The sequence below is a fragment of the Xyrauchen texanus genome, chromosome 2 (assembly GCF_025860055.1).
Source record: "Xyrauchen texanus isolate HMW12.3.18 chromosome 2, RBS_HiC_50CHRs, whole genome shotgun sequence".
In the NCBI taxonomy this organism is placed as follows: Eukaryota; Metazoa; Chordata; class Actinopteri; order Cypriniformes; family Catostomidae; genus Xyrauchen; species Xyrauchen texanus.
Genome location: NC_068277.1, coordinates 3,568,621 through 3,595,253, shown reverse-complemented (window position 1 = coordinate 3,595,253; position 26,633 = coordinate 3,568,621). Strand labels below are relative to the sequence as shown.

Sequence of the window (26,633 nt, the reverse complement as noted above, 5' to 3'; positions counted from 1 at the left end):
CCCGTCTAGATAGCATAAATTTGGTCAAACCAATTCCACTTTTCCTTGATGGTTCTGTAGTCACGTTTAAGTTTTGTTTTATTACTTTTCCCTACACTTTTGGTAGGTCCGGTGGTAGCCACGTCTAAGCTGATCGACTAACATCCGAGGCACTTCCTGAAAGTGTCTTTCGCTAATGAGAGGAAAGTTTGCACCTCGTTTATTGACCATGGTGTGGTTTTGCACATAGCCGTTTGTTTTTAGACTACCTTTTTGAAATGTTGCCTTCTGGCCGGCGCTACAGAGAACTGAGCACCAGAACCATCAGTCACAAGAACAGTTTTTCCCTCAGGCTATCCATCTCATGAACAGTTTAAACTGCCCATTGAGCAATAATTAATGTGCAATACACAGCTTAGTCTATTTAATGTTTCCAACATACCACATTTCTCCTGCCATCACATTCCCTTGCTTCTGTATATAACAGGTTTGTATTTGTAATGTATTGTATATTGCACCTGATATATATTAGATAAGATATGTATGTTGTCCTATTGTGTATTTGTATATCTACTTTTTATTTGTTTTTTATTCACTATTTATTTGTGTTTAATCATTATATTTTTTGTATAATTTGTATTATCTCTGTCATGTTGTTGTATTGTTTGTGCACTGGAAGCTCCTGTCACCAAGACAAATTCCTTGTATGTATAAGAATACTTGGCAATAAAGTTTATTCTGATTCTAATTTAGATTTTTGTTTTAAATGCATTTAAGAGTTTCCCATTCAGCCTTTTAATTTTTTCAAAGTTTCTTTGCTCCATTTGCCTTGTTTTGTGTAAGTAAACACATGATCTTAAAGGTGGGGTATGTGATTTTCTTTTTTGACCATTTTTTCAAAATAACTTGAAATCCTATTCCTAACCCACTTACTGGCTGTAAATTAGAAGCACTGAAATGAAAATTAAGCAATTTAATCATCTGTGGAACGGGCAGGACTCGAAAAACTCCAGCCAATCATTTTCAAGACCATCTAGAATCATTGGACAGAAAATGTGTCAATCAAACGGTCGTACCATGCCCCCTCCCCCACCACCCTGGCGCGCGTGTCCCGTTCGTGCGCATACTCAAAGCTCGTGACCCAGTAACAGGAAGCGATTGTATTTATGTATGGAGAATAGAGCTTTTATAGTGCTAGTGGGGTTGTTCCACATTTCTATGAATCCTGTTTTGAATAGAAGACCGCTGTACAGACGCCAGGGCTGGCGATGTTCTTTTTTTTACAGTTATGAGAAAATCAGCTCTACACCTTTCAAGAGTGGTATGCGACCCCCTCCTCCTGCTGTGTCAACAATTTGCTCTGAAAAATTGTCTGACAGGTGAATGCACTGTTTGACTAGTGAGTCTAGAACACTGCTAGAACACTGCGCATCTGAGTTTTCGCTCGTGCATGATTGCGCGTCCATGTTTTTCGAATGGGTGGAGTCAGGGCCAGCGTTGGAGGAGAGAAGGTAGGACCTTAGAGTTGTGTATTTTCAAAATCTGCCGGCCGTTTTGCAAATCACATACCCCACCTTTAATGGTTTGTGTAAAGAGCGTGAGACGGGACTCCGGGATTCTTTTATTTTCATAAGGAAACTTTATTTTGGTAACGTTTTCCCAAGACTGGTGAGGATCATAACACAAACTGTCAGTAAATACAGTGTATTGTGTAGTTTCATCGATTGAGACACAACTAATGCCTATGAACTCTGGTAACATTCTCATCCCATTTAATCAGTCTTCTTGGACAGTAATACAAATGTAACCAAGAATCAAAAGACATTCAATCAAACAAATTGTATTTATTTTTTTCTGTTACCATCTTTCTCATTTTTCTTATTTGTCTTTTTTTATCTCATCTGATAAAAAGGACAGGTTATAGTCCAAGAGACCCGATTTCAGTTGTTATTAAATTATTGATAGTAGGAATGTATATTTGTGCTAGTATATTTGCAGTTTATTGAATAAATAAGTAATGAACTTCTCACTAGATACCTGTAATTGTGTTTTTAATATGAGTGAATGATTGACAGATCATTTTGACATTCAGTGTTTTATATCAAGAATGGTATCTCCTTAAGTAGGCCTAATAATGTCATCTTTGACAACAAATATGAGCATTTTCAATAGTAATCAATTTATTATATCAATATTTAAATTTTTAACTAGTTTGTATTGTTCATATTATGATATATTTTTATTCAATCATTTAGTATGTTACAATATGAAGGGATTATAGTGTGTTTTATGCATATAAATTGAAACAGTTATGCTTTTGCTAGTGTGAAAGAAACTATAATAGTTAGGTACTTTGCAGCTAGAAAAAGCATTATGTGATCAGGAGTTCAAATTGAACAACCTGTTTTGGAGCAAAATACAATTGTCTCTTTATTATAAAGAGCATGCATCTGATCATGTGACAAACATGGAGTAACATAGAATCTATACAAATGCATCTTAAAATACATTTAGCTGATATCACATTGAAATCTGCTAAGGAGAAAAACACATGTAATGAAAGGAACTATCCATAAGTGCATCCTATGCATTCAAGCCTGTCATAAATTAAGGAGTGGTTGCGTCTCCAGAAATCTTAAAGGCACTTAAATTGCTGTTTTGAAGAAATCTACCAGGACCAAATCTATCATATTTTGGACATGATTACAAAGTACATTTGGTTTGCCAGTCACAATCAGGAATTAAAAATGTTACGTATTCAGCCATCTCCAATTAAAACTGTTATTTAATTATATTTTATTGAGCACTGAATAATGATTGTCAATAATTATATCATTTAGATGTAGAGGACATTATCAGCCCAATGATTGTATCTTTTGTCTCTGATTTGAGTGTGTTTCAAGATGCCCAAAACAACTACTGTATGAAACAGTCCACAAGTACCTCAGTTATGATCAATTCATTAAAGTTATTGTCAAAGTGTTTGTTGAATACTCAGAGGACACGTTCAACTTTTATTAAACGTGTTTACATAAAAATAACAACAAATTCACTCGCAGCTTTTGCCAGTAACTGATGCTCGCCGTGGATTTGATGTGATTGCGCTAAACTAAACGTTTCCACGTCGCGTGTTTTTGTCTTCAAATAAAGCACAGTAGTCCTGCTCAGTGTTCACAATGTTTTTACTCCATCAAACTATTGAATCACTCCAGTTTTGCTCTAAATGTGAGAGGAGAAAACACAAGCGCGAGCGGCTCTCGGAGACACACCAGCACTGAGTCGAGCGGGTTGAGTCTATATGGTTCTCATGTGTGTTTCAAGAGCGCAGCGCCGCTCAGCAGCTGTTCATTACTGAACTCAGACAGTGTTTGTGTGTGAGGTTACAGATCCGATCAGAGAGATGGCAGAAACCGCTCCAGCTGTCAAAGCGCCCAAGAAGAAACCTGCAGCTAAACCCAAGAAAATGGGCCCAAGCTGTGTCCGCATCCAAGGAGAGGAGCGGCGTGTCTCTTGCCGGCCTGAAGAAAGCTCTCGCCGCCGGTGGATACGATGTGGAGAAGAAGAACTCCCACGTCAAACTCGCCATCAAGAGTCTGGTGACTCGTACCCCTTTTCCACCAACAAGAACCAGGTGCTGGTTCAGAGCTAGAGCTAGTGCCGGTTCGGAGTTGGTTCGACTGATGAGCCTCCAAAGATCCGGTTTGCTTTTCCACAGGCTAAAGAGCCAGCACAGAGCCAGGTCTTATGTCACTGTATACATCTCATCTTTCCTAGCAACGTTAGCGTGGTGGCGCCAAACACAAACACACCAATAAACAATGGCGGACGTTGCTTTGCTATTGATGTTCATGGCTTTGCGGACCTACATCGGCATCCAAACACGGCGGATCCAACGTGTTCGCGTGGCTCGCCATTATTTGTACAGACTGAGATTACAAGCGAGAGTAACGGTATGTACATAACATCCATTTTTAACAATAAGATGCCGACTTTAGCCTGAGATTTATATTTTAGCCTCAGCATGTTGCTAACCTCCTAGCATCGATTTTGCTGATAATCGATCACATTGCAGTTAAATTAAAATGTATTAAGCATTGGTTGAATAAGTTTTCCGACACTGTTTTGTGAAAACTCATATGTATATGTGAGCTATAACGCAAAAACCAATCACAGTAATAATAGTAAAACTAGATAATCTGCAGAAAAATGTGTCCACTGTCAGTGTTGTTTTATTATAGGCTATATTATGTTTTTTTTATTAGTATTACTGCAGCTGTAATGTGAAGCCTATTAAAAATGTCCAAATTTAGATTTATACATGGTTTTCACTGGACAAGAAGGCTATGAAAATAAGTTGTCTGAAAAGACAATGTATGACCCTAAAAAGACTGAAAAAACCTTATAAATAAAGTAGCCCTGTCTTTTAAGTGGTACTTATAGATGAATTAATAAACACTTCACTGCTACAGCTCAACTGTTTTTATAGTATTTATACTGCACTGTATACTTGATAGAAAATATACCTATACCCTATTGCCCATAAATGAAACTTATATATACAGTGTATATATATATATATATATATATATATATATATATATATATATATATTTTATTTTATTTTTTTTATTATTTTTTTTTTTTAATCTTTACAGGCAATCTTGCAGCTGAAGGCAAGGCGGAGGCCACCTGTAATGTGGGCATACCCACGATCTGGCCACTGGTGGGATACAATTGTTCCGGATTTCACCCCGTAACACTGCCGTTTGTGTTTGAGGACATCTGCACTTTCATAAATTGTATTGTATTCTCATCCATTGAATAAACCCTATTATCTCTAAAACTATGCATTTTGTGAATAATTTCATTTGGATTTTAGTCATATTTAATGTTGAAATGTTATAGAATTTTATATGCAGCTAATCGCTTCACCTGATTAACATGTTTAATATACACATTATTTATGAAAATACACCAAATCACATAAAAAAAAAAAAAACACAAACCATTTACGATATTTATAAGTGTTAAAGAAACTGAACCAGACATTTGTATTAATAAACATGTTTATTTAAACAAAAACAACCAATACAAATCTTTATCAAACTTTGAAAATGTAAAGTGCAATTAAATAAAAAAATGTACATAAAAAGCAGCAACCAAAAATACTGTGGTGGTATATTTACAATCATTTTTGCACTTGTGCCTCCATTACGGCCACCATGCGCCCCATGAGTCCAAGCAGAGAATGTGTGTCCGCTCTCATGTCCTGACGCAAGGCATCATCCATTTCTTTGCTGTGCTGCAAGAACCTCTCATCTGCCCTTTCCAAATATTGCACCAGTTCTGAGGTACTGTCTCTCTTCCTTTTTCCTGTGTACAACAATAATAGCAGATGACAGATCATCAATGTGTTGTCATAGCATTGCAAATAATTGTTTTCTGCAAGGAATTACGGGTATGCATCTGCTATATTAGTTATATAAAAAATATGTATAGCATCATACTACATCACTATCACTTCAGATTTTGCTCATGTTCATAAAAAAGCATCAACATTATATTGTATATAGCAAGTTAATAACTTTTCGGGGCTGGCAAGTTTCAATCCCTGAAGAAGCCTATGGACTAGTGGAGGAGTGATCCAGCTCTCAGATTTCATCAAAAATATCTTAATTCCTGTTCCGAAGATGAACGAAGGTCTTACAGGGTTGAACAACATGAGGGCGAGTAAATACTGACAGAATTTTCATTTTTGGGTTAACTAACCCTTTAAATGAAGAAAAAATATAAACATTTCAGTACCTGATAATATATAGTAATATACAGTCACATCTCAATGTTTGCATAGTGTATGATGTGACCATTTGCACACCAAGTCTTACCCCGTTCTGAAGACGCTTCTTCAGAGCTGCTACACGACGGCACGGGAGAGCTGCAGCCCAGAGGTGGCGGCAACTCAACGTTGTCATCATCACGGTCGGTGATGGCAGACAGTTCTATAAAAAAAAAACAAGACAGTGCTTTAAAAAATATTGTCCATTACACTTTACACACTGTTCTGTGCTACTTTATACAATGAAATCACAGATAATACAATCCTAGCTAGCCACATTGCAAACAGTGATGTAAGAAATTCGAACCTCACTAAACAGCTAAGAAACATGCTCGGAACAAGTAAAATAATCTAAAAAACAGAACTTACCAGGATCGGTACAACTTTGCTGTAGCGAATCATCCACCATTGACTCGAGCATTATTGTTGCCGAGTTCAGCGCCCGGTCACCTGGCATGCTGGCCTATCGCCGAGAACAGAGTCGAGAACGTCGAAATGTGGGTTTCGACGAGGGCGACCATTGCCGCTTCGACCGAGGTCCTTTTTTTGGTCCCTGTAGTCCTTCTTTAGTTTTTTTAGTTTGTTGCTTATCTGTTGGAGGTTCCGGTCGAACCCCGCTACAGCCATCTCTCGCTGAATTTGCTGCAAAACCGGTTTCGTCCGCGAAGCGCCGTCTAACTTACCCTGGACTTCTGCAGAGGGCCAGAGTGCAACAAAGCAGCTTGTTTCCTCCTCTGACCACAACCGTTTTTGTTTAATCGCGTCCATCGTGTTTATCTGCTAATTCAAAAATGGCGGTCACAAGTTTCTGTTCGTCTTGATGGTCACGGTAACCCCGCCCCCAGCCGCTGACGTAAGCGGTTCTTACTTCTAGACCAGCAATGATTTGGTGCTACTTAAGAACCACTTTTACTGGTTCGGAGCTGGTGCTTTGGTGGTCGAAAAACAAAGAACCAATTTGAAACTAGGCTCTGGCTCCGAACCAGCACCAGCTCTGCCTTGGTGGAAAAGGGGTATAAAGGGACTCTGATCCAGACCAAAGGAACCTGCGCCTCCGGCTCATTCAAGATCAACAAGAATCAAGCCGAGAGCAAGAAGAAAGCCGCTCCTAATGTCAAGAAACCCGCTGCTGCCAAGAAGCCCAAGAGTGCCGTGACAAAGAAACCCGCCGCTAAGAAATCCCCCAAGAAGGTGAAGAAACCCGCAGCCGCTAAGAAAGCACCGAAGAGCCCCAGGAAGGCAAAGAAGTCAGCAGCCCTCAAGAAAACAGCCAAGAGTCCCAAAAAGACCAAAGCTGCCAAACCCAAAACGGCAAAGCCTAAAGCAGCCAAACCTAAAAAGGCAGCACCCAAAAAGAAGTAAACAGACTCATTACAGATTTTCTGCCCCAAAACGGCTCTTTTAAGAGCCACACACTAATTCATATAAAAGAGCAAATCTTTGTTTTTCATCAATATTATCCTGCATTGTTGTCCTGAGGATAGTCCATCACTTCTCCGTTTATATTTATATTATACAAAAAACAGAAGTTTAAAATTAAGTGTGATTAATTGACAATATTTATTCAAATAATTCAGTTATGATTAATCAATTATGCCTTTTAAGTCTTTATACCAATGAAGTATAACTAACATATACTTACATCTGTGTCCTTCATATCACATATTATATTATTGTTGAACTTTCTAATTTTAGACCAACTAAATATTTTTAAGTTTACAATTATTTCTCAATATTAGCCCAGTCTTGGAATATTCGTTGATGATATTGTTTTCCTATTAACATGATTTATTAGAAAGTGTCTGAGGATATTAGTGCCAGTAGAATAATTAATTAATTGTTACCTTGAACATTCAAATAAAAACATGTTTTAACATTGCGACTCTCTCCAGAAGACAGCTGGAATGGTCCAGTTCACATGTGCCCAACAGGCAGTATTTATTTCCTAATGTGTACAACCTAAAACACGGGTATCAGGTGGTGTCCTAACTTCCCGAAATCAATACATTTTGCCAGCTTTTTGACTCATCCAACTAAAAACTGAACCCCACTTTTTCTGTCCCCCAAATGTCTCCCCGCCCCTTTCTTAATGCTGTCCTATAATAATCTAGAGTCTGCTCACTGCAGAGCCAATGGGTGGAGCTTGACCTGGTCTCAATCCGCTATAGGTGATACCACTCATTTTCTTTTCGATCCGATACCAATACCGATACCTTTATTAAATCGAATTTTTACTAATTATTTGGATAAAATTTGTAACTTTACATGTATATATCATAAAATTTGTAACTTTACATGTATATATCATAGGCAGTGGTGGCTCAGTGGTTGAGGCTCAGGGTTACTGACCAGAAGGTCAGGGATTCAAGCCCCAGCACCACCAAGATGCCACTGTTGGGCCCTTGAGCAAGGCACTTAACTCCAGGTTGCTCCGGGGGGATTGTCCCTGTAATAAGTGCACTGTAAGTTGCTTTGGATAAAAGCGTCTGCCAAATGCATAAATGTAAATATATCAGAATCAGAAAAAGCTTTATTGCCAAGTACGTTTTTTTACACATACAAGGAATTTGTTGTGGTGTTGTAGGTGCGTTCACACAGTCTCTAAATATATGAACAAGAATAAAAATATAAGCAATATAAATATAAATATATGTCCACGCAATATCAATTAAAAGTATAAAATAAAAGAGAGCAGAGTAGTGATATATATATATGCTTTTGTGAATTGAAAAAAATAATACATGGATCAGATGGACAATATAATGATAAATGATCTGCTGTAGTCTAGTTATATTCACCATAGGTTTTCATATATACAGGCGCTGGTCATATAATTAGAATATCATCAAAAAGTTGATTTATTTCAGTAATTCCATTCAAAAAGTGAAACTTGGATATTATATTCATTCATTACACACAGACTGATATATTTCAAATGTTTATTTCATTTTATTGTGATGATTAAAACTGACAACTAATGAAAATCCCAAACTGGACCTCAGAAAACACAGTGGACCAACACCAGCAGATGACATGGCACCCCAAACCATCACTGACTGTGGAAACTTTACACTGGACTTCAAGCAACGTGGATTCTGTGCCTCTCCTCTCTTCCTCCAGACTCTGGGACCTTGATATCCAAAGGAAATGCAAAATGTACTTTCATCAGAGAACATAACTTTGGACCACTCCAGTCCTTTTTGTCTTTAGCCCAGGCGAGACGCTTCTGATGCTGTGTCTTGTTCAAGAGTGGCTTGACACAAGGAATGCGACAGCTGAAACCCATGTCTTGCATACGTCTGTGCGTGGTGGTTCTTGAAGCACTGACTCCAGCTGCAGTCCACTCTTTGTGAATCTCCCCCACATTTTTGAATGGGTTTTGTTTCACAATCCTCTCCAGGGTGCAGTTATCCCTATTGCTTGTACACTTTTTTCTACCACATCTTTTCCTTCCCTTCATCCCTCTATTAATGTGCTTGGACACAGAGCTCTGTGAACAGCCAGCCTCTTTAGCAATGACCTTTTGTGTCTTGCCCTCCTTGTGCAAGGTGTCAATGGTCGTCCTTTGGACAGCTGTCAAGTCAGCAGTCTTCCCCATGATTGTGTAGCCTACAGAACTAGACTGAGAGACTATTTAAAGGCCTTTGCAGGTGTTTTGAGTTAATTAGCTGATTAGAGTGTGGCACCCGGTGTCTTCAATATTGAACATTTTCACAATATTCTAATTTTCTGAGATACTGATTTGGGGGTTTTCATTAGTTGTCAGTTATAATCATCAAAATAAAAATGAATGAACACTTGAAATATATCAGTCTGTGTGGAATGAATGTATACATTATCCTAGTTTCACTTTTTGAATGGAATTACTGAAATAAATAAACTTTTTGATGATATTCTAATTATATGACCAGCACATGTATACAGGAGACTAAATACATTTTAATCATATGCACCATCGATGAAATATCTGCTGTAGTACTCACTATTGGTTGTCATACAGCTACAGAATAGTCTCCTACATAGCATTTTATGAAGCAAACACAATTTACCCATTTCTAAAAAAGTTTTTTTTTTTGGTGAACAATTTATTTATTATCACCCTTTATTAAAAACATGAACTGCAGACGCGTTGTCCTCTTTCCAGGCACTGAAAGTCAACCCGCCAGACACAAGGATGACTGCCTTTGATGACCCCCCTATGCCTTGCCACTCTTCTTTAACTGTTGTTCAATCTGCCTGTCAAAATGCTCCCGCTCACTGATAAAAAAAAGGCAAAAGTTGGATAGTTGTAGGGGAAAATGGTTATTTGTAAATGATGGCAGGATGCCATGTTTGACCATTTTTTGTTCCTTTATAGGATCCTTGTGGTACCTTATATAGTGACGGGTCCTTGCAGAAATGTCTGCTCTTTCCGCAAAAGCGAGAGCACAGATGATCGACTACCAGAGAAAGAATTGAGATTGATCACACCCCAAATAAGCCAAGTATCATTTTGCATGTTTAGTTTGTACAACAAAATCAAAAGTGTATTTTCTAAATTAACCACAAAGACAATTCTTTTTAGAGCAATGATCTCACATTATGGATCACCTATTTGACTTACATTGAACAACAATGTGAATCTGACACATGCAGAGCACAGCTAACACATGAGACCTACCTTTGGAAAAAGGACATCAATAATTGAAGTCAGGTGAGAGTGAATTGCATCAATTTGCTCCTGATCCTCAATGTATACAGGCACAGGCACTGTCTTGGTGGAACGCTTGGAAAATTGTCAAGTCACTTTTATTTCTGTTGGCTCTGTTTGATTTCAGTGGCACACACTGACTGTGCAGAAAAAACTAATTAGAATGACATTGAAAATGTTTCCATGTATGTCTCTGTAAATAGTTTATTTACTAGACAAGCTATTGGTTTGAAATGCAGTAAAAAAGAAAATGTAAAACGCATTCTTGATGTATGTACCTGAATGTGGTTATGTGTTCCTCTTGTTGCCACAAAGAAGTCCACCAGCGTCTGGTTGGACGACATTCGGTTCCTCTCTGCAACAACATGTCGTGAGTTAGTCCTGGAAAACCCCTTTAAATAGGGCATAGTGTTCATTCGGTCAGGCATCTTGCCTCCTTTGTCCAATGGGTGAACCTTTTCCCAAGCCTTTTGCTCTTAGTATTCCATTAGTATCATTACAATTAAATGACCGGCAATGCAGTACAGCATCTTTAGAACAACCATCTAAGGAAGAATATAAAAAAGCTCACCTGAGTGAAATTGAATGGAGTGTTCAGCACAGTGTAGAGGGCAAACTAAAAAACATAGTAAAAATGTATTTTCAAGACAAAAAATAAAGTACAACAAAATCTATCTTAACATGAGCATAAAAACTCCACAATCATTGCCGTTGGTCTGTTGAGAAAGGACCTAGGATCAGATACAAAGATAAGAAATAAGAATTAAAACACAGAACTGAAAAATATATACAGTAATTTTGTGTCACCCCAATATCCAATCCTGTGACTTCTGTCCACTGTCCAGGGTCTAGACGATGTGCAATACTCCTAAGATTTGGGTAAAAGACAAAAATTAACATAAAAAGAAAAATTAAAAATACAATTAAATATGAAATGGAGTGGGACATAGTTGCGAGTTGAGAGAGCTAGGGGCAGATAGAAGGTCTATGTGCAAAATCTTAAAAGGTTAATATCACGAGACATACTGAAATGAATTGATATGGACCTCAGCTATCGTAACATTAAATAACCCAATGTTACACGATTGCTGAACAACAATAACTTTAGTAGATTATGTAACATACCTCTTACTCGTGTCACTTCTAGTCGTGGTATGATCTGCTGGCTCAGACCTCTAACTGTACAGCCCCCCCATATAGAAAACATTCGAGATACTCCACAAATTAAGGTACACGTGGTACTTAAAATGTGTTTCTTCACGCTACGCAAATATTCAAGTGTATTATTTGTACCTCGGGGGAAAAAAAATACAAAAAACTGTATCTAATTCAGAATACAGATGGCATGAATGAATAACTAGTTGTGGAATAATAATTATATACGTGCACACATAAAAAATAATATCTCATCTATATTTAATCTCAGTTTATTTAACATGAAACATACAGTATAATCTAAAATACTAAATGAGATGAACTGAAAAGATCTTGAGGGGGAAACTGTCGCCGCTTGTTTGAACACACGAGCCGCACAGTCATTGGTCAACTGTCAAATATAGACGTCACTATCAGCCAATCACAAGCCTCGGAACCCTCCCCCCACTGAACTCATGGTCACACAAGGCTTTAAAGAGCAGCAGCAGCGGAACATTCAGTCACATTTTCTGTGAAGAACGGAGAAGAATCGTTGAAGTCATGGCAAGAACTAAACAGACAGCTCGTAAATCCACCGGTGGAAAAGCCCCGAGGAAGCAGCTCGCTACTAAAGCCGCCCGTAAGAGCGCACCAGCCACCGGCGGAGTCAAGAAGCCTCATCGTTACAGGCCCGGTACCGTGGCTCTGCGAGAGATCCGCCGTTATCAGAAGTCCACTGAGCTGCTGATTCGCAAACTGCCTTTCCAGCGTCTGGTGAGAGAAATCGCTCAGGATTTCAAGACGGATCTGCGCTTCCAGAGTTCGCTGTCATGGCCCTGCAGGAGTCCAGCGAGGCTTATTTGGTCGAGTCTGTTTGAGGACACCAACTTGTGTGCCATCCATGCCAAGAGGGTCACCATCATGCCCAAAGACATTCAGCTGGCCCGCCGCATTCGTGGAGAACGAGCTTAAATCCACAGTGACGTCATCCACATCAACCCCAAAGGCTCTTTTAAGAGCCACTTCAATCCCACTGAATGAGATCATTCCCAGTTTGTATCGCCGTTTTCTGTTTACGTGCGGCAGCTGTACATTTAAATAAAATCAAACAATGAAAATTATATTTGAAGTAAAATGAGTTACTATTCATTGCTGCTGTATAAAAATAGTGACACATTTGCCCCTACCTAACATTTAAAGATTTAACTGTCCTTTTATTATATTATGCAATTTAATGTATTGTGCTGTTTGTATATTTCGTAATAATAGTAGATTAGAATAATACTAAACGCAGAAAAAGAGGAAATAATTTTTTTTAATTGATTTTGTATGGTCATTAATCAAATACATATTTTCAGAAAAGTATTGTAAATCTTAACATTTATTTCTTGAGAAACTTATTTTCTTTTTCATTATATTACATTCTTTTTCTAGAAAATAAAAAAAATAGCTGGAGAACTAAACAAAGGAAATGTACTCATGTGGGGGGTGGAAACTTTCAAACATGAGGCGAGAGGAGGGACTTTCTTTTTTTTTATTATTTTTTTTTTTTTATTGCAAATTAACAAAAGAGTAACACATACAAGGGAGTGAGACACATATACAATACAGAAGAGAGAAAAAGCACAAAAACAAAAACAACGAGATACAAAACAGCCCAACACAGTCATCGATAAAGTGGTGTATGTAGACAGATGAGATCCTTTCTGTGACGCAAGTATAGAAGGTAGTATCAGTATATTTTTAGTGAGGGTATTAATCACCCCAACAATCACAACAATAACAGCAATATATTAATATTAGTGGTGATAGTATCAATGATAATATTTATAATGATAATTCATGACAATAATAGGAGCATAATAATAATAGTGACAATAGTACTAATAACAATACATTTAGGTCAGTCAATAATGTCACCGTACCTGCTCTAAACTCTAGGTCAGGGGGCTGATCCACAACTGCCAGTGAGCTCCACACAGATACCGACACCTCTCCTCTATTCAATATTCCGATTCCCCCTCACCGCCGCCAGCGACACCCAGCCCCCGTAGTTAAGCTTCTAGGCTCCATTGAGGTGTCCTCTTTAAAAAAAAAAAAAAAGCACGCCGGGGCACCATAACAGGCACCTCCAAACCAAGCTCCCTTAGTCTGTTTGTGACCTGACGTAACCAAATGTTATGGGTGGTTGGCCCTCTTACCCCCTTCCTTTTTTTCTTTTTTTTTTTTTTTTCTTTTCCCTTTCCCTTCTAATTTTTTATTTTTATTTTTTTTTTCTATTTTTTTTTTATTTTTTCTTCTTCTCCTTTCCCCCCTTTCCTTTCCCCCTTTTTTTCTTTTTTCCCCTTCCATGGCTTTGAGCAAGGTGTGCACTGGTTAGCTCCCCAGCCAGAGACACCACATCCAACCCAGGTATCAAATCAATGATTCTTTAACACGAGGGAGGGATCTGGCCAGAGGCAGTGAAAGGGAAGGGCCAGTCAGTCCAATCACTGATTCTGTAATGATTATGCCAACAGGATATGCCAGTTGCACCCACCAACAGCACCTAGAACAGACGTCCGACCCAGACCATTTATATTTCTAACAAAATTTTATACATATTTATACGTAATATTTTCTGAATTGTCATTTATATAGAAAGAGAGAGGAAGGGAAGACTAATCATTCTATAATAATAATAATAATAGTATCAATATCATCATCCCTACTACCACCATCTTTGATAAAAAAAAAAAAAAATAGCAATAGTATGCAGATTTTAAATAAAATAAAAGTACAACGTATCGAACATTATACATATACATGTATACATACACACATACCTACATATACATACACACGCATACATACATCTACACACATATACAAATATACATACACACACATACATACAAATAGATACATATACATATATATATAAAGGGCATCTATACTGAGTAATTGTAGTACTGTACAGTAATGATATTACTGTAATATCATCAGTAGTGTGGTTGGGAGAATGCGTTGGTCCGGTTCCAGGTTATTGATTTATATGAAGATGAGTTAGGAATGGTTTCCAGATATCAAGAAATGTAGATATAATATTCTTGTTAGTGTATGTTAGTTTTTCTAATGTGATGTACTCTATTAGAAGATTATTCCAGTGATTGATATGTATACAGTTTTTGGACTTCCAGTTTTGCAAAATTACTTTCTTGGCGATAGTTAGAGAGATGAGGAGGGGGTTTTTGTATTTGATTGGGAGATTATCAACTTCCATGCAGTTATTACGTAAACAGAGTGACGGAGATGGAGGGATTCCACAACCCATGATAACGGAGAGTTTTGTGGTCACTGATATCCAAAATGAGTGAACTGATTGACAGGTCCATAGGGCATGAAAATAGTCATCTGTGCTCCCCAGTGTGCACTGTGAACAAATGTCTGTGTCCCTCAAGCCCATTATAAACATCTTTCTTTCGGTGATGTGAATCCTGTGAATAATCTTGAACTGTATGAGCTGGAGGTTAGTATTATTAGTCATCGAGAATGTGTTGTTACAGATTTCCTTCCAGAGGTCGGTGTTGGGTGAGAAGGCTAAGTCTTTTTCCCATTTATTCATGGGTATTATAATTGTTGTATCATTATTTAATATAAGTTTATGTAGTTTGGATATTAGTTTGTTGGTATTAGTGATTTTCATTAAATCTTCCATTAACTGAGAGGGATGAAGTGGGTTATTAATTATGTTAATCTTGGATTTAACTATGGATTTAATTTGTTGATATTGTAGAAACTGTTCTCCCCAAGACCGTACCTCTGGACTAATATTTTAAATGATACGAATTGGTTGTTTTCAAATAAGTGATGGAGATGAGTGATTCCTTTTTGTTTCCAAGATGGAAAATTGATCGGTTTATTGCATAATTGAAAATCAGGGTTGAACCAAATTGGGGTGTATCTACATGATGTTAGTGGTGAATTATTAATTTTGTTTACTTTCCACCAGGCTGTCAGAGTTGATGCAATTGTAATATTATTAAAACAGAGCATTTTCTTAATTGATTTTGGTAGAAAGGCAAGGTCTGAAACTGAAGTATATTTGCAATGGTTTTGTTCTAATTCCAAAAGAGGAGGGACTTTCATTTGGAAGTCTTTGATTGGCTCTTTGCGGTCCGTCAATCTTACAACTGTCCAATGAAATCATTGAATGTGTTTGACCAATGAAAATACGCAATCAGAGGCGCGCGTCATCTCCTATATTGTAAAAGAGGGAAGAATTTATTCTACTTGATACCAACATCTCAGCTGAAGTTAATGTTCAACGGTCATTGAAGAAACTAAAGCTGTTGGATATTTCAACAAGACAATGATCCAATAGGCGGATCTTTTGTGACGTCATTGTTTATGTTTGTCGCGTTGCATCATGGGAATCGTGTGGCAGGAAACACCGCTAGATACCTGTAATTTGATTGTTTTGCACGTTTGGAGGAGGATTTAGAGAAGAGGATGGTTCACTCTTGCTGTGTGGTCGATTGTACGGCTCGTTGGGGGCCTGATAAAAAGTTTTTTCAAATTCCCTCCGAAAAGGATCGCGAAAAACGAAAGAAATGGTTGTGTGCAATTACATTCTGTAGCTGTGCTTTGATACCTGCAAGCCTCACTAGTACATGCAGCATTTGTAAGTCCTATCCTGACAGCTTCTTCTACTTTAAACATTAAAGCTGCTACATGACTGCATGTTTCTCCAAGACTGGATTTGAAAGAAGGAGAAATGTGTAAGCTGTGATATACAATTTTTCACCATAGTACAGACGCCATTGAAAGTCTCACACTGAACACAATTGAATTGGTACAACAGTCACTACATTTTCAATAAATAAATAAATAAGAACACTGATCAATGAAGACTTACCCGGCTTTGCAGTTGCAGTGAGCAGTGATTATTTCGCCGTTCTCTTTGGCGATCACCCACGGGAGATGCGAATCACGCTGTGACTCTGCTTGGCCAGGTCGAACCTCTGCTTTTAGCACGATCACTGCTTTCTGTTTGGCAGAAAAGATCGGCCCAACTTTTCGAGAAACAAAATAATCATAGGCCTCCAGACTTTTGAAAGCCTTTAATCTTTCATGAGTGAAGGGTCCAGGGGTTTCTATTAAATAAGAATAAATGTCTCCCCAGCAGATTGGTGGCCAAGACACGGGCGAGTCGGACCAACGTTTTTTGTCATCCCAGATCTCATATGGGCTTTGAATAACTTCGATTTTGTCACCAATACAACTTTTGAGCTTCTCTCCAAACCTCCTCCGGTCTTCAGATGTTAAAGTGCTTATATATTGTGGATTTCGCCCGCTAACTCTCTTGAAAGTGCTCGTTGCGTCTTTACAGCCCGTCATACTGTTTGTTTTGTTGCCACACAACCACTCGCGCATGCGTACAAAGATGTCAACAAAGATCCTCCTATACATTCCTCAAAATCAACCATGATCTTCCTTGAGAAAATTAATGTTTTGGAATGACCTTCACAGTCTCCAGAATATTATTGAAAATCTCTGGTTAGATCTTAAACATGCTGAACATGTGAGAGACTGATATTGCTGAACTAGAAGCATTCTGTAAGAAGAGCGGTAAATAAGTCTTGAAGAAAAAGAAAAAGACACTTAACAGCAAGAAATGTTTTGAAGCTGTAATTTCTGCCAAATGTGTGATTATTACAGACAGAAATGTATCCAAATGTTGCACCTGGGCCAGTTATTAAATTTTTCTGGGAGGGGGGTAAACTATCCATATAAACACAAGACTCAAGTTTCTTGTTCTAGGGTGAAATTGTGTAAACACTTTTTAAAATCTATTTAGAGTCATTAGAAGCTTAATATAATTCAAAAACAAAATATATATCACATACATATTACTGTCTATTTAGCATCTTCTTTCATGAAACATTGATTATTTCATGTCTTACTGGAAAGTCATCTGGCCACTTTTTATGAGATGATTCAGGCTCAGGTGAGCAGAGGAGTACTGTGTCATTTGATGCCAACGAAACAGTCATCAGATTCAAATGAAAAGGATGATGTGGTCTCGGTGGCACTGCTCAAAGGTGGATTTGGTTGATTGTGTATCACCTTGATTGTCCTCAAATCTGTAAGTTCAGTAGTAGAATTCAGATTTAAAAAGTAATTGCCAATTTCTTGGTCCATTACTTGAAGTCTGATGTTGCCCTTGATGTGTCGACTTCCCTTTAAGTATATGGAGGGAGAAATTATTGTAGGACTGTGGTAATAGACTGCATTCATTTTAGGTAAGTGGACCTACTATGCATAGATATGATATTATAAAATAGGGTTAAGAAAATATAGGAAAGACAGAAGATAATTCATTATTCACATGGTTCATTTAACATTTTACCACTTCATTGAATTGACTTGAAATGGCAGCCGAGTGTACATCCATCCCATTAGCATTTGCTGACTGGATTCCAGCGGCCTACATAAAATGGACACAAATTAATTGAAAGATGCAGTAGACAACTTTCACAGTAATAAAACTTGTTCTAGTTCATCATTCACCAGGCTTAAAAAAACACAAAAACTAATAGGTGTTTTGCAAGTGAACGGTAACAGCTATGACTAGATAAGTAGAAACTGTTTCAGTGCTGATATTTGCCTGCTGCAAGTATTTGTAAGTATAATCATGAAGACACCCTTTGACTGAAACCCCATCCTGGCATACGGTATGAATTGAGAACACAATAGTAGTGTATGAGTCAGGCTTTTGTTTTCCTCTTATCACATGCATAGACCTCACCCTTTAAACATGGATATATCTTTTCAATGTGACAAGGCACATCCTTCCAATTTTGTAGTCTGCCAGTGGGATGTATCATGCAGGTCTTGTGGCTCAACATGTTCAATTTCCTTGCCTGCCAATGTTTTCAGATCAAAAGCTCTATAGTATTCAAAATACCATCCACTGAGCTTCTTCACAATGAAGATCAACTTGTCCTGCAGTATCACCATTCGGATGATTTCACTGAACTCTGGCAGTCCTCCCAGTGAGCAATGGATCAAGATCATTCCACACTTGTAGTTGAGTCCATCATAAGTCACACTTTTGGCCAAGCACACTGTGTCTATATTTGAAGACTTCTGTCTCATAGTATTGGAGAATTCCCTGTTCAAGAACATCAATGTGAACAACAAAATAATCTGTCACTTCCAATGGAGGTCTGGTAAAGCTACATGCATGCAAATGATGTGCAATCTGATACTGATGTCTCCCTGAAAGGAAAAGGAGCACATATTTGAAACACAGGATATTCCTTGCAACTCATTTAAAAAACTTTGCTTTGCTTCAAAACACATTGTCCATAGGGCAAATAGTGGACCAAACTGACGGATCAAGTATGGATTCTGCTCCAAGAAATTATGTTTTGGTTTAAGGCCACAGTCTGGGAAAACCACTTGAAATCTAATTCTGTGCTCAGAGATCTTAAAATCAAGATTTGCAATTGAGTCCTCAGTATGAACAGGACTGACAACAAGATCAGCTTTCAGCAGAGAGGTAAATCCTGCTTAGTCTCTCACAAGAAATGAATCATGTTCTCTCGCATGATTGGTTGTGTGCTGCAAACGTCACTCATTCATGTGCACGAGCGCGTTATCTATTCTTGTGTTTTGTGTGAAATATCGCTTTGATTTAATTAATTCTCAGCAACTGGATCAAGTTATTTGCTCTTGCACTTCAAGTTATATTTGGATACATCTACATTTGAAGAGAACTGGCAAGTAGACAGCCATCCTTATAAAAGTAGAAAAAAGTCTTGTGTGGTGTAAGTAGGACTGGAATAGACAAGACACAAACACAAACACAAACACAAGATATTTTGTATCCTTGGTGATGCAGCATTTGAGAGGCTGAAACGAGGAGCAGTGAGAAAGTTGGCTTACTTTTTTAATAAATGTTATATATTAGAAAATAACAATACATTTATTTGTTTCATCAATTAATGGATGAGGTATTTTTTATATTCTTGCCCTTTTACTGGTTAATGATCAGCACACTTTCAAAATATTTATAAATACTTTTTTCTAGAGTAATTCATGTGCATCAGTAAGTCTACAGGCAACATTAATTTCCATTGTCGTCTGTTTTTGATCTGCACCATGTAAGCTTGCAAAGAAAAGACATCTATGGCGTTTAATGTTGGACAAAACAACGCAAGCGCAAAAAAACAACACGCAAGTGAATTTCAACAGTGTGAGCTCCATGACACAGCTCGCATGTAAAATTTAAACCTGTAGAACTTGCAAATCACAAACTCGAGCACAAAAAATATGATTGTGCACACAAATTAACAAGTCCCACACACGCGTGAGTTATTTTCTGCACGCGGCAGAACTGTACACACGCGTGAGTTATTTTCTGCAAACAAGTCAGTTTTGACACTTGAGACCTACACAAAAAGACGATCATGGATGTTTTACTCAGTTACCCCAATGCCAAACAAAAGAACAACGACCGGCCCAGAAAGTCGCCGTGGCCGCTCATTCATCTACCGGCTGCAAAACCAGAAAGGAGAGCCAAGACAGGTCTGCAAAATGTTTTTCCTGTCATCATTGGGCTATCACCCTAAAAATAACAGTCTAGTCATTTCCATGATGGGGTAGTCGAACACCAGGCCACTGGTTCCATCCAAGGACCAGAGAGGAAGGCAGGCTGCAGTCAACAAGATGGACGTGAAGACCCTTGATGACCACATTGAGTCCTTCAATCCTTGTGTGAGCCATTACAGACGGGAGCATGCCCCAAATCACATTCAGACTACCTGGATAAAGGAAACGCCTGCTCCTATGAAGCATACAGGAAGATTGTAAAAGACAAAAAAATCAGCGTTGCCAAACTTGGGGAGGAGCAATGTGAGGACTGTTTGGAACATGCTGAACATGCAAACTGCCACACAGGGGAGACTGAAAGCTCAGATTGTCCAGAGTGCCTAAGGTGGAACAAACATAAGCAGTCTGCCCTAGAGAGCCGCCAAAGCTACCAGGCAGATGCAGAGAGGGACTGACCGGACATGACATCAGTACGGATCGTGGACCTCCAGAAGGTGATAATGCTGCCACGCATGCCAGGAGTCAAGTCAGCAGTATTTTCTAGTCGCATCATGGCATACCACGAAACATTTGCCTCAGTGGAGAAAAAACAAACAAAAAAACACCATCTCTGTATTGTGGCACGAGGGAATGGCTGGGCAAAGTGCAGCGGAAATTACATCAGCATACACAACTGCATTGGAGAAGGAGCGGGATGTACGCCACACCATATTCTGGGTGGACAACTGCAGTGCACAGAATAAGAACTGGTTCCTTCTATCCTCACTCGTCACTCTTGTGAACAGTGACACCATTTCACAGGAGGACATCACACTAAATTTTTTGAGAGGGGACACACGTTCATGAGGGACACACGTTCATGAGCGCAGACAGTTTCCACCATGGTGTCGAGCAGCAAATGAGGAGCCGTCCAGGTGGTGTGGTCTACGACTTCGAGGACTTTGTGAGTGTTGTGGCAAGCTCCAACTCCAGGAAGGTGGATGTTGTCAAATTGGAGAATGCCAATGTGCTAGATTGGAGGGATGGCCACTCCACCGTCAAGGTCAAGAAAGCGCAAGCACCAAAGCTTAGGGAGATGGCGGAGATACAGGTGCGGCGTGGCTCCAAGAGCCTCTTTTACAAACTATCCCATACGGAGAATGAATTTATGGAATTGGACTTCCTCATGAAGAAATTCACGCTGAAGGTGCACACTCTTTTGCGACCACAGAATAGAGGGGTTGAGGAGGTCAAGAAGAGAGACATCTGTAATATTTGTTCTCTCATGCCACCAAACAGGAGGGTGTTCTGGTATTGCCTGCCTGTGAGCAAACCATATGAAATGTGGTGTTCATCAATTATTTTTATTATTATTATTATTATAATTATTTTATTTATATATATATATATATATATATATATATATATATATATATAATCTATAATCTACAATCTATTATTAAATGTATGTTTACTAATTTGAAATATCTGTCCCATGTATTCATTTCATTCAGTACTTTGTGTTTATAAACCTACTGAAACAGATACTGCACCATATAAAATCATCAACTTGTTTATCTTAGTTATCATCATAAGAGTTTGAAAAGCCTTAGAAACACTTAGGCAAAATTATTTTGTTTTGCTCTGTTGAATTGGAGTTTAACTTGCCTATATTGCTCCAAAGAAAAGTTGTTTTGCAGTGCTTTAACATTAATGTGATTTGTAGGTATAGCAGATACTACATTACAGATACAGAAACACCCCCAGACACACATTAATCTAATACTCACACATAATAATGTGGTCCTATTCAAAATAAATTGTCCCCAGTTGGGCCTTGATACAGCTTAGCAATGTGAAACTTTAAGCAGCCGTTTCAGCACCAGAACAGCTTCCGAGTGGAAAATATTGACCTAAAATTGTCAAATTAGTTTGGGTTTGGTATATCCATGTTCAGGAAAACAAATGGTTCCAATTATTTCAAATACAGTGTATCTAACACACCCAGAGCCCAAGTTGTGGCAAAATAGTTTTTGGAGAATCTGTAGTTACTGCCTTTCTCCTTGGTATGGTGCCACATTTTTGGTAAGTAATACAAAGCAATAATACAGTAACTGCAAAATAGGGGTAAAATATCAAATTAAATATGAGGATTGATATGTACAAAGAATAAGCTAATATAAAGTAACAAAACAGCCACATGTCCAATAATCTACCTACAACTACTTAGGCTGGATGACAGGATAACTTTAAAGTCATTTTTCTCAGTTCTGCACTCTGCGTAGTTACTGCATATTTGCTTTGTAGGGCAGAAATACTCTCTGCTAAAAGTACAATTAACATGTAGAATATTCTGTTCCTTTATTCTGCATTTATTACGGTGTATTTGATTAATAAATATTGTACACTTTATTCATGAAACAAGCAGAATATATTTCTGTATAAGTAGTTATTCAATAGATTGTTACATATGTTTCCAAATTAATTTAATCCTTAATTATAAAGTGATAATATTTTAGAGTATGATTACACATGAAAAGTAATTTTTAGCACCTTTTACAACACATCGTTTCAAAGCAGCTTTACAGAAAATCATTCATTAACAGAAAATTAAACCGTAATATCTATAATGGCTTAGAGTAATCAATGTATAGTTTGATAAAATTTGATTGTGAATTGTGTTTTATAAATAAGTAATTAATTAATAATTGTATTTAGAAACCTAGTGAGCAGGCCGAAGGCAATTGTGGCAAGAAAAAAGTCACACCTGTATTCAACTCAACTCAATTTTATTTACAGAGCACTTTCTCCACTAAGAGAGTTTTATATGTTTTTTCTTGTCAAAAATAAAAAGTTCCCGCTTTCTGTCTGTTCTCGCCCAACAACAGCCAATCCCGAGAGATTATTGACTCCATATCTCCCTCTGTCTTTCCTCTGAAATATGGTCTGTACACCTTCTTCGACATTTGGCACCACATGGCTCTCTCATTGGTGGTCGATGTGATTCCACATCAGGCTGTGGCCCTGGCTGGGGCTCTGGCTCTTGAACTTGTTCCCCTGGGTCTCCAAGTTCCACTTCAGTCTGTGTCATCATAGGGGTTGGGACATAATCTAGGTCTGTAATGTCATCGTATAAGCTGTCCATGCTGGTGGTATCCAAAGTGTCCAGGATGGTCCACTCCATTTCTTCAGCGGGGGACAGGACTTGCTGCCTCTTTGATGGAATACCAACATGTGTATCTTAAATGAAAAAGAGAGAAAATTAGTGGCATGAATGTAAATCCACATCTGTCTGTCTGTCTGTGTACTGCAACAAATTATTATTATTATTATATTATTATTATATGGACCTACAGGACAACATCTTCACTCTGATCTATATATATATTGATGTCTGTATATCATAATATTTCAATTAGGTCCATGACAAAATAATGCATGAATTAGGCTAACACAATAAATTAATAATTTTGCACCCTTAATGAAAACGAAGAAAGAAAAGCCAACACACAAAAACGCAGCCTGGCTTCATAAGTTACATTAGGCCTACAATAATAGGATAAAACATAGAAGCTTGCAGTCATGCAGAGGGACAACAGTTTCATAGGTTAATATAATTAAGGGGAATCCAAATTAAATATATAATTTTATATTCAGAAGAAGAAACCGTGCAATAAATAAATGCTTAGGAACAGGAACCAATGTGTTTGAGCCTGAGAGCTAAGGGGGACGTAAATACCTGCCGGCTCGCTCTACAGAAGTTTGTTTTTGTTGGAAGCATGGATGCAGTAAAGAGAAAGATGTCAGTTTTGCTCATAACTCGCTATCTTCTCTAAACAGCAGACATAGTCTTCAAACAGCAGCCGCGAAGAGAGTGTGTTTTAAGTTGAACAGACACCTGTCACGTTAAAGAATAACTGTTTCACCGATAGCTGTGTTTATGGACAGTTATATTCTCCTGCTGGACAACAACGCCGTGAATGAATAGCCTATGAAAAAAGAAGACGCCGTTCATGTAGGCTAATAAGAGCGAAGAAGATCACGCTGGCTACTTGGATGTTATGGGATAGCCTGATGCCTTTAGAAGTTTTACCTCTGCCTAAAGGTTATCTTTTGGTGCTGTTTCTGTCTGTCTGTTCGTTAGTAAGATAACTCGAAAAGTACTGTACGGATTTTCGGACAACATGGGTTAGGACAAGGAACAGATTAGGCCTACTACATTTTGGTGGTGATCCGGAACAAGGGATATTTGTAATTAGTATTGCCTCAGTGACCTATTAGGCTACCTTGACAGAGGTTAGTGCTCTCCGAGTGCTTTTCTAGTTATTGAATATTTTTCCACCGCTGGTTGGATTATAACTTTGTGACACGAACAACAAAATGATGACATGGCATCGGCGATGATGTGAAGTTACAGAGGATAAAGTTACAGCTAGGAGCAGGGAGGATCAGGGGCAGGTAAGCAAAGCTATTTAAAACATCGCCTGTCAATTAGCATAATGCTATCTGAATGGACCTCTGAGAGGAAGTCCCGCCCTGGCGGCTGACAGGTGTTTATATTGTGATAGCCTAGCCTCTAAATGTTTAATCTGTCACTGTTACTTACCATTCTCCGGGTATTTTCTTGTCAACGCCAGTTCGACCATCTTCTTTCATCTTCAGGCTTTGTGCCATCTCAAACAAAATTTGTGTGAAGTTAGAAGGGTGAAATCACAAATGTAAAAACCGTCCCGTGAGTATGCCGCGAAGTCAGCTTTGTGTGTTCACCATGGAAACAGTAACTTCACTGCGCAGCAACACGGTTATTTTTTGTTATGTAAAACATAACAAGAATACAGTAATGGATGTTACTGTACTCAAGCTTTGTTTCACTAGGGCTTTGTACAAACGACTGCCATTTTTCTCCAAAACGACACACATTTGAGATAAGATGTTTTGTCACATAACAAAGGATGCCTTGAATGTCAAGAAAATAACTCATTTTTGTTTTTGTAAGGCAGATTTGTTATATAAAGTATGTCAGCCAGGGGCAAAAATTTCATCAAAATGTTGGGGGGGACAATAAACATTTTTTATTGTTGCCCCGTTTGCATTTGTATTATTTTATTTCTTAAACAATTATTAAAGAATATAACATTATTTACAATACACATATTTTAGGGGGGGACAACCCTCAGTAATTATATTGGGTTTACATTCAATCCTGCAAAAACAACACAAGATGCATTTCGACATCGGCCTTTAGGCTTCAGCATTATTTAATGAATATTTATGAACAAAACACGCAACGACATAATTGCGTTCAAATTCTGTTGTGTTGCTTAAAAATGAAATAACATGGCAGTCACAGCAGCTTTCTATTTGTTCTTCTGATCACCAATGACAATAAATTGCACCCATTCTCAATGCTTTTATTAAAGACTTGTTTATTCTTGGTTTAATTTACCAAACACTAAACAACCTTGAATACACAAACGACATACGCAAGAAACTCTTTAAGCAGAGAATATGAGTGGCTCTTAAAAGAGCCTTTGTGTTGGTTGAATACACCGGATGTTCTTCTACTTGGAGCTGGTGTATTTGGTGACGGCCTTTGTGCCCTCAGACACGGCGTGTTTGGCCAGTTCACCGGGCAGCAGCAGACGCACGGCGGTCTGGATCTCTCTCGATGTGATGGTGGAGCGCTTGTTGTAGTGAGCGAGACGAGACGCTTCACCGCCGATGCGCTCGAAGATGTCGTTGACGAAAGAGTTCATGATTCCCATCGCCTTGGAAGAGATCCCGGTGTCAGGATGAACCTGTTTCAGGACTTTATACACGTAGATAGCGTAACTCTCCTTCCTGGACTTTCTGCGCTTCTTTCCTCCCTTACCGGCGGTCTTTGTGACGGCCTTCTTGGATCCCTTCTTCGGGGCGGATTTGGCTGGTTCAGGCATGATGATCTGAAGAACAAACTCAGAATAATGATTCTTATTCCGCTCACAGAAGATATTTATTCCCTCCTCTATGCTAATTCTGTGAGGAGATGACGCGCGCCTCTGATGGCGTATTTTCATTGGTCAAACACATTCAATGATTTCATTGGACAGTTGTAAGATTGACGGGCCTGAAAGAGCCAATCAAAGACTTCCAAATGAAAGTCCCTCCTCTCGCCTCATGTTTGAAAGTTTCCACCCCCCACACGATTACATTTCCTTTGTTTAATTCTCCCGCTCATTTTTTTGTCATTATTTTGTTGTAATATAAAGGATAAAAATCTACAAATAATAAATAATTATTACTTTCTATCTGAAATGTATGTAATTATCTATTGATTAACAATTTACACAGAAATTTGTCCTGCTTGTTTCATGAATAAGTACAATAGTTATTTGTCAAATACACAATAATAAATACAGGATGAACAAACAGAATATT

General features: G+C 38.2%; 3 protein-coding genes and 1 pseudogene across 3 annotated transcripts in view; 3 read left to right on the top strand and 1 right to left on the bottom strand.

Annotated features, from left to right (window-relative positions):
- LOC127617712 (histone H2B-like) overlaps positions 1-26,633 on the top strand; it is a 198,383-nt gene that overhangs the window by 133,884 nt on the left and 37,866 nt on the right. The gene's annotated exons all lie outside the window — the stretch shown is intronic.
- Positions 3,115-7,177, top strand: LOC127617422 (histone H1-like; annotated as a pseudogene).
- On the top strand, positions 12,201-12,611 carry LOC127617481 (histone H3-like). Its single transcript, XM_052089461.1, has one exon. It carries the CDS (start codon positions 12,201-12,203, stop codon positions 12,609-12,611), a length of 411 nt encoding a protein of 136 aa, XP_051945421.1.
- LOC127617811 (histone H2B-like) lies at positions 25,544-26,161 on the bottom strand. Its single transcript, XM_052089905.1, has one exon. It carries the CDS (start codon positions 26,150-26,152, stop codon positions 25,778-25,780), a length of 375 nt encoding a protein of 124 aa, XP_051945865.1. The 5' UTR covers positions 26,153-26,161; the 3' UTR covers positions 25,544-25,777.

Excerpts from the sequence above, each read along its gene's own strand:
- LOC127617481 (XM_052089461.1), top strand. The coding sequence starts at position 12,201 with ATGGCAAGAACTAAACAGACAGCTCGTAAATCCACCGGTGGAAAAGCC.
- LOC127617811 (XM_052089905.1), bottom strand. The coding sequence starts at position 26,152 with ATGCCTGAACCAGCCAAATCCGCCCCGAAGAAGGGATCCAAGAAGGCC.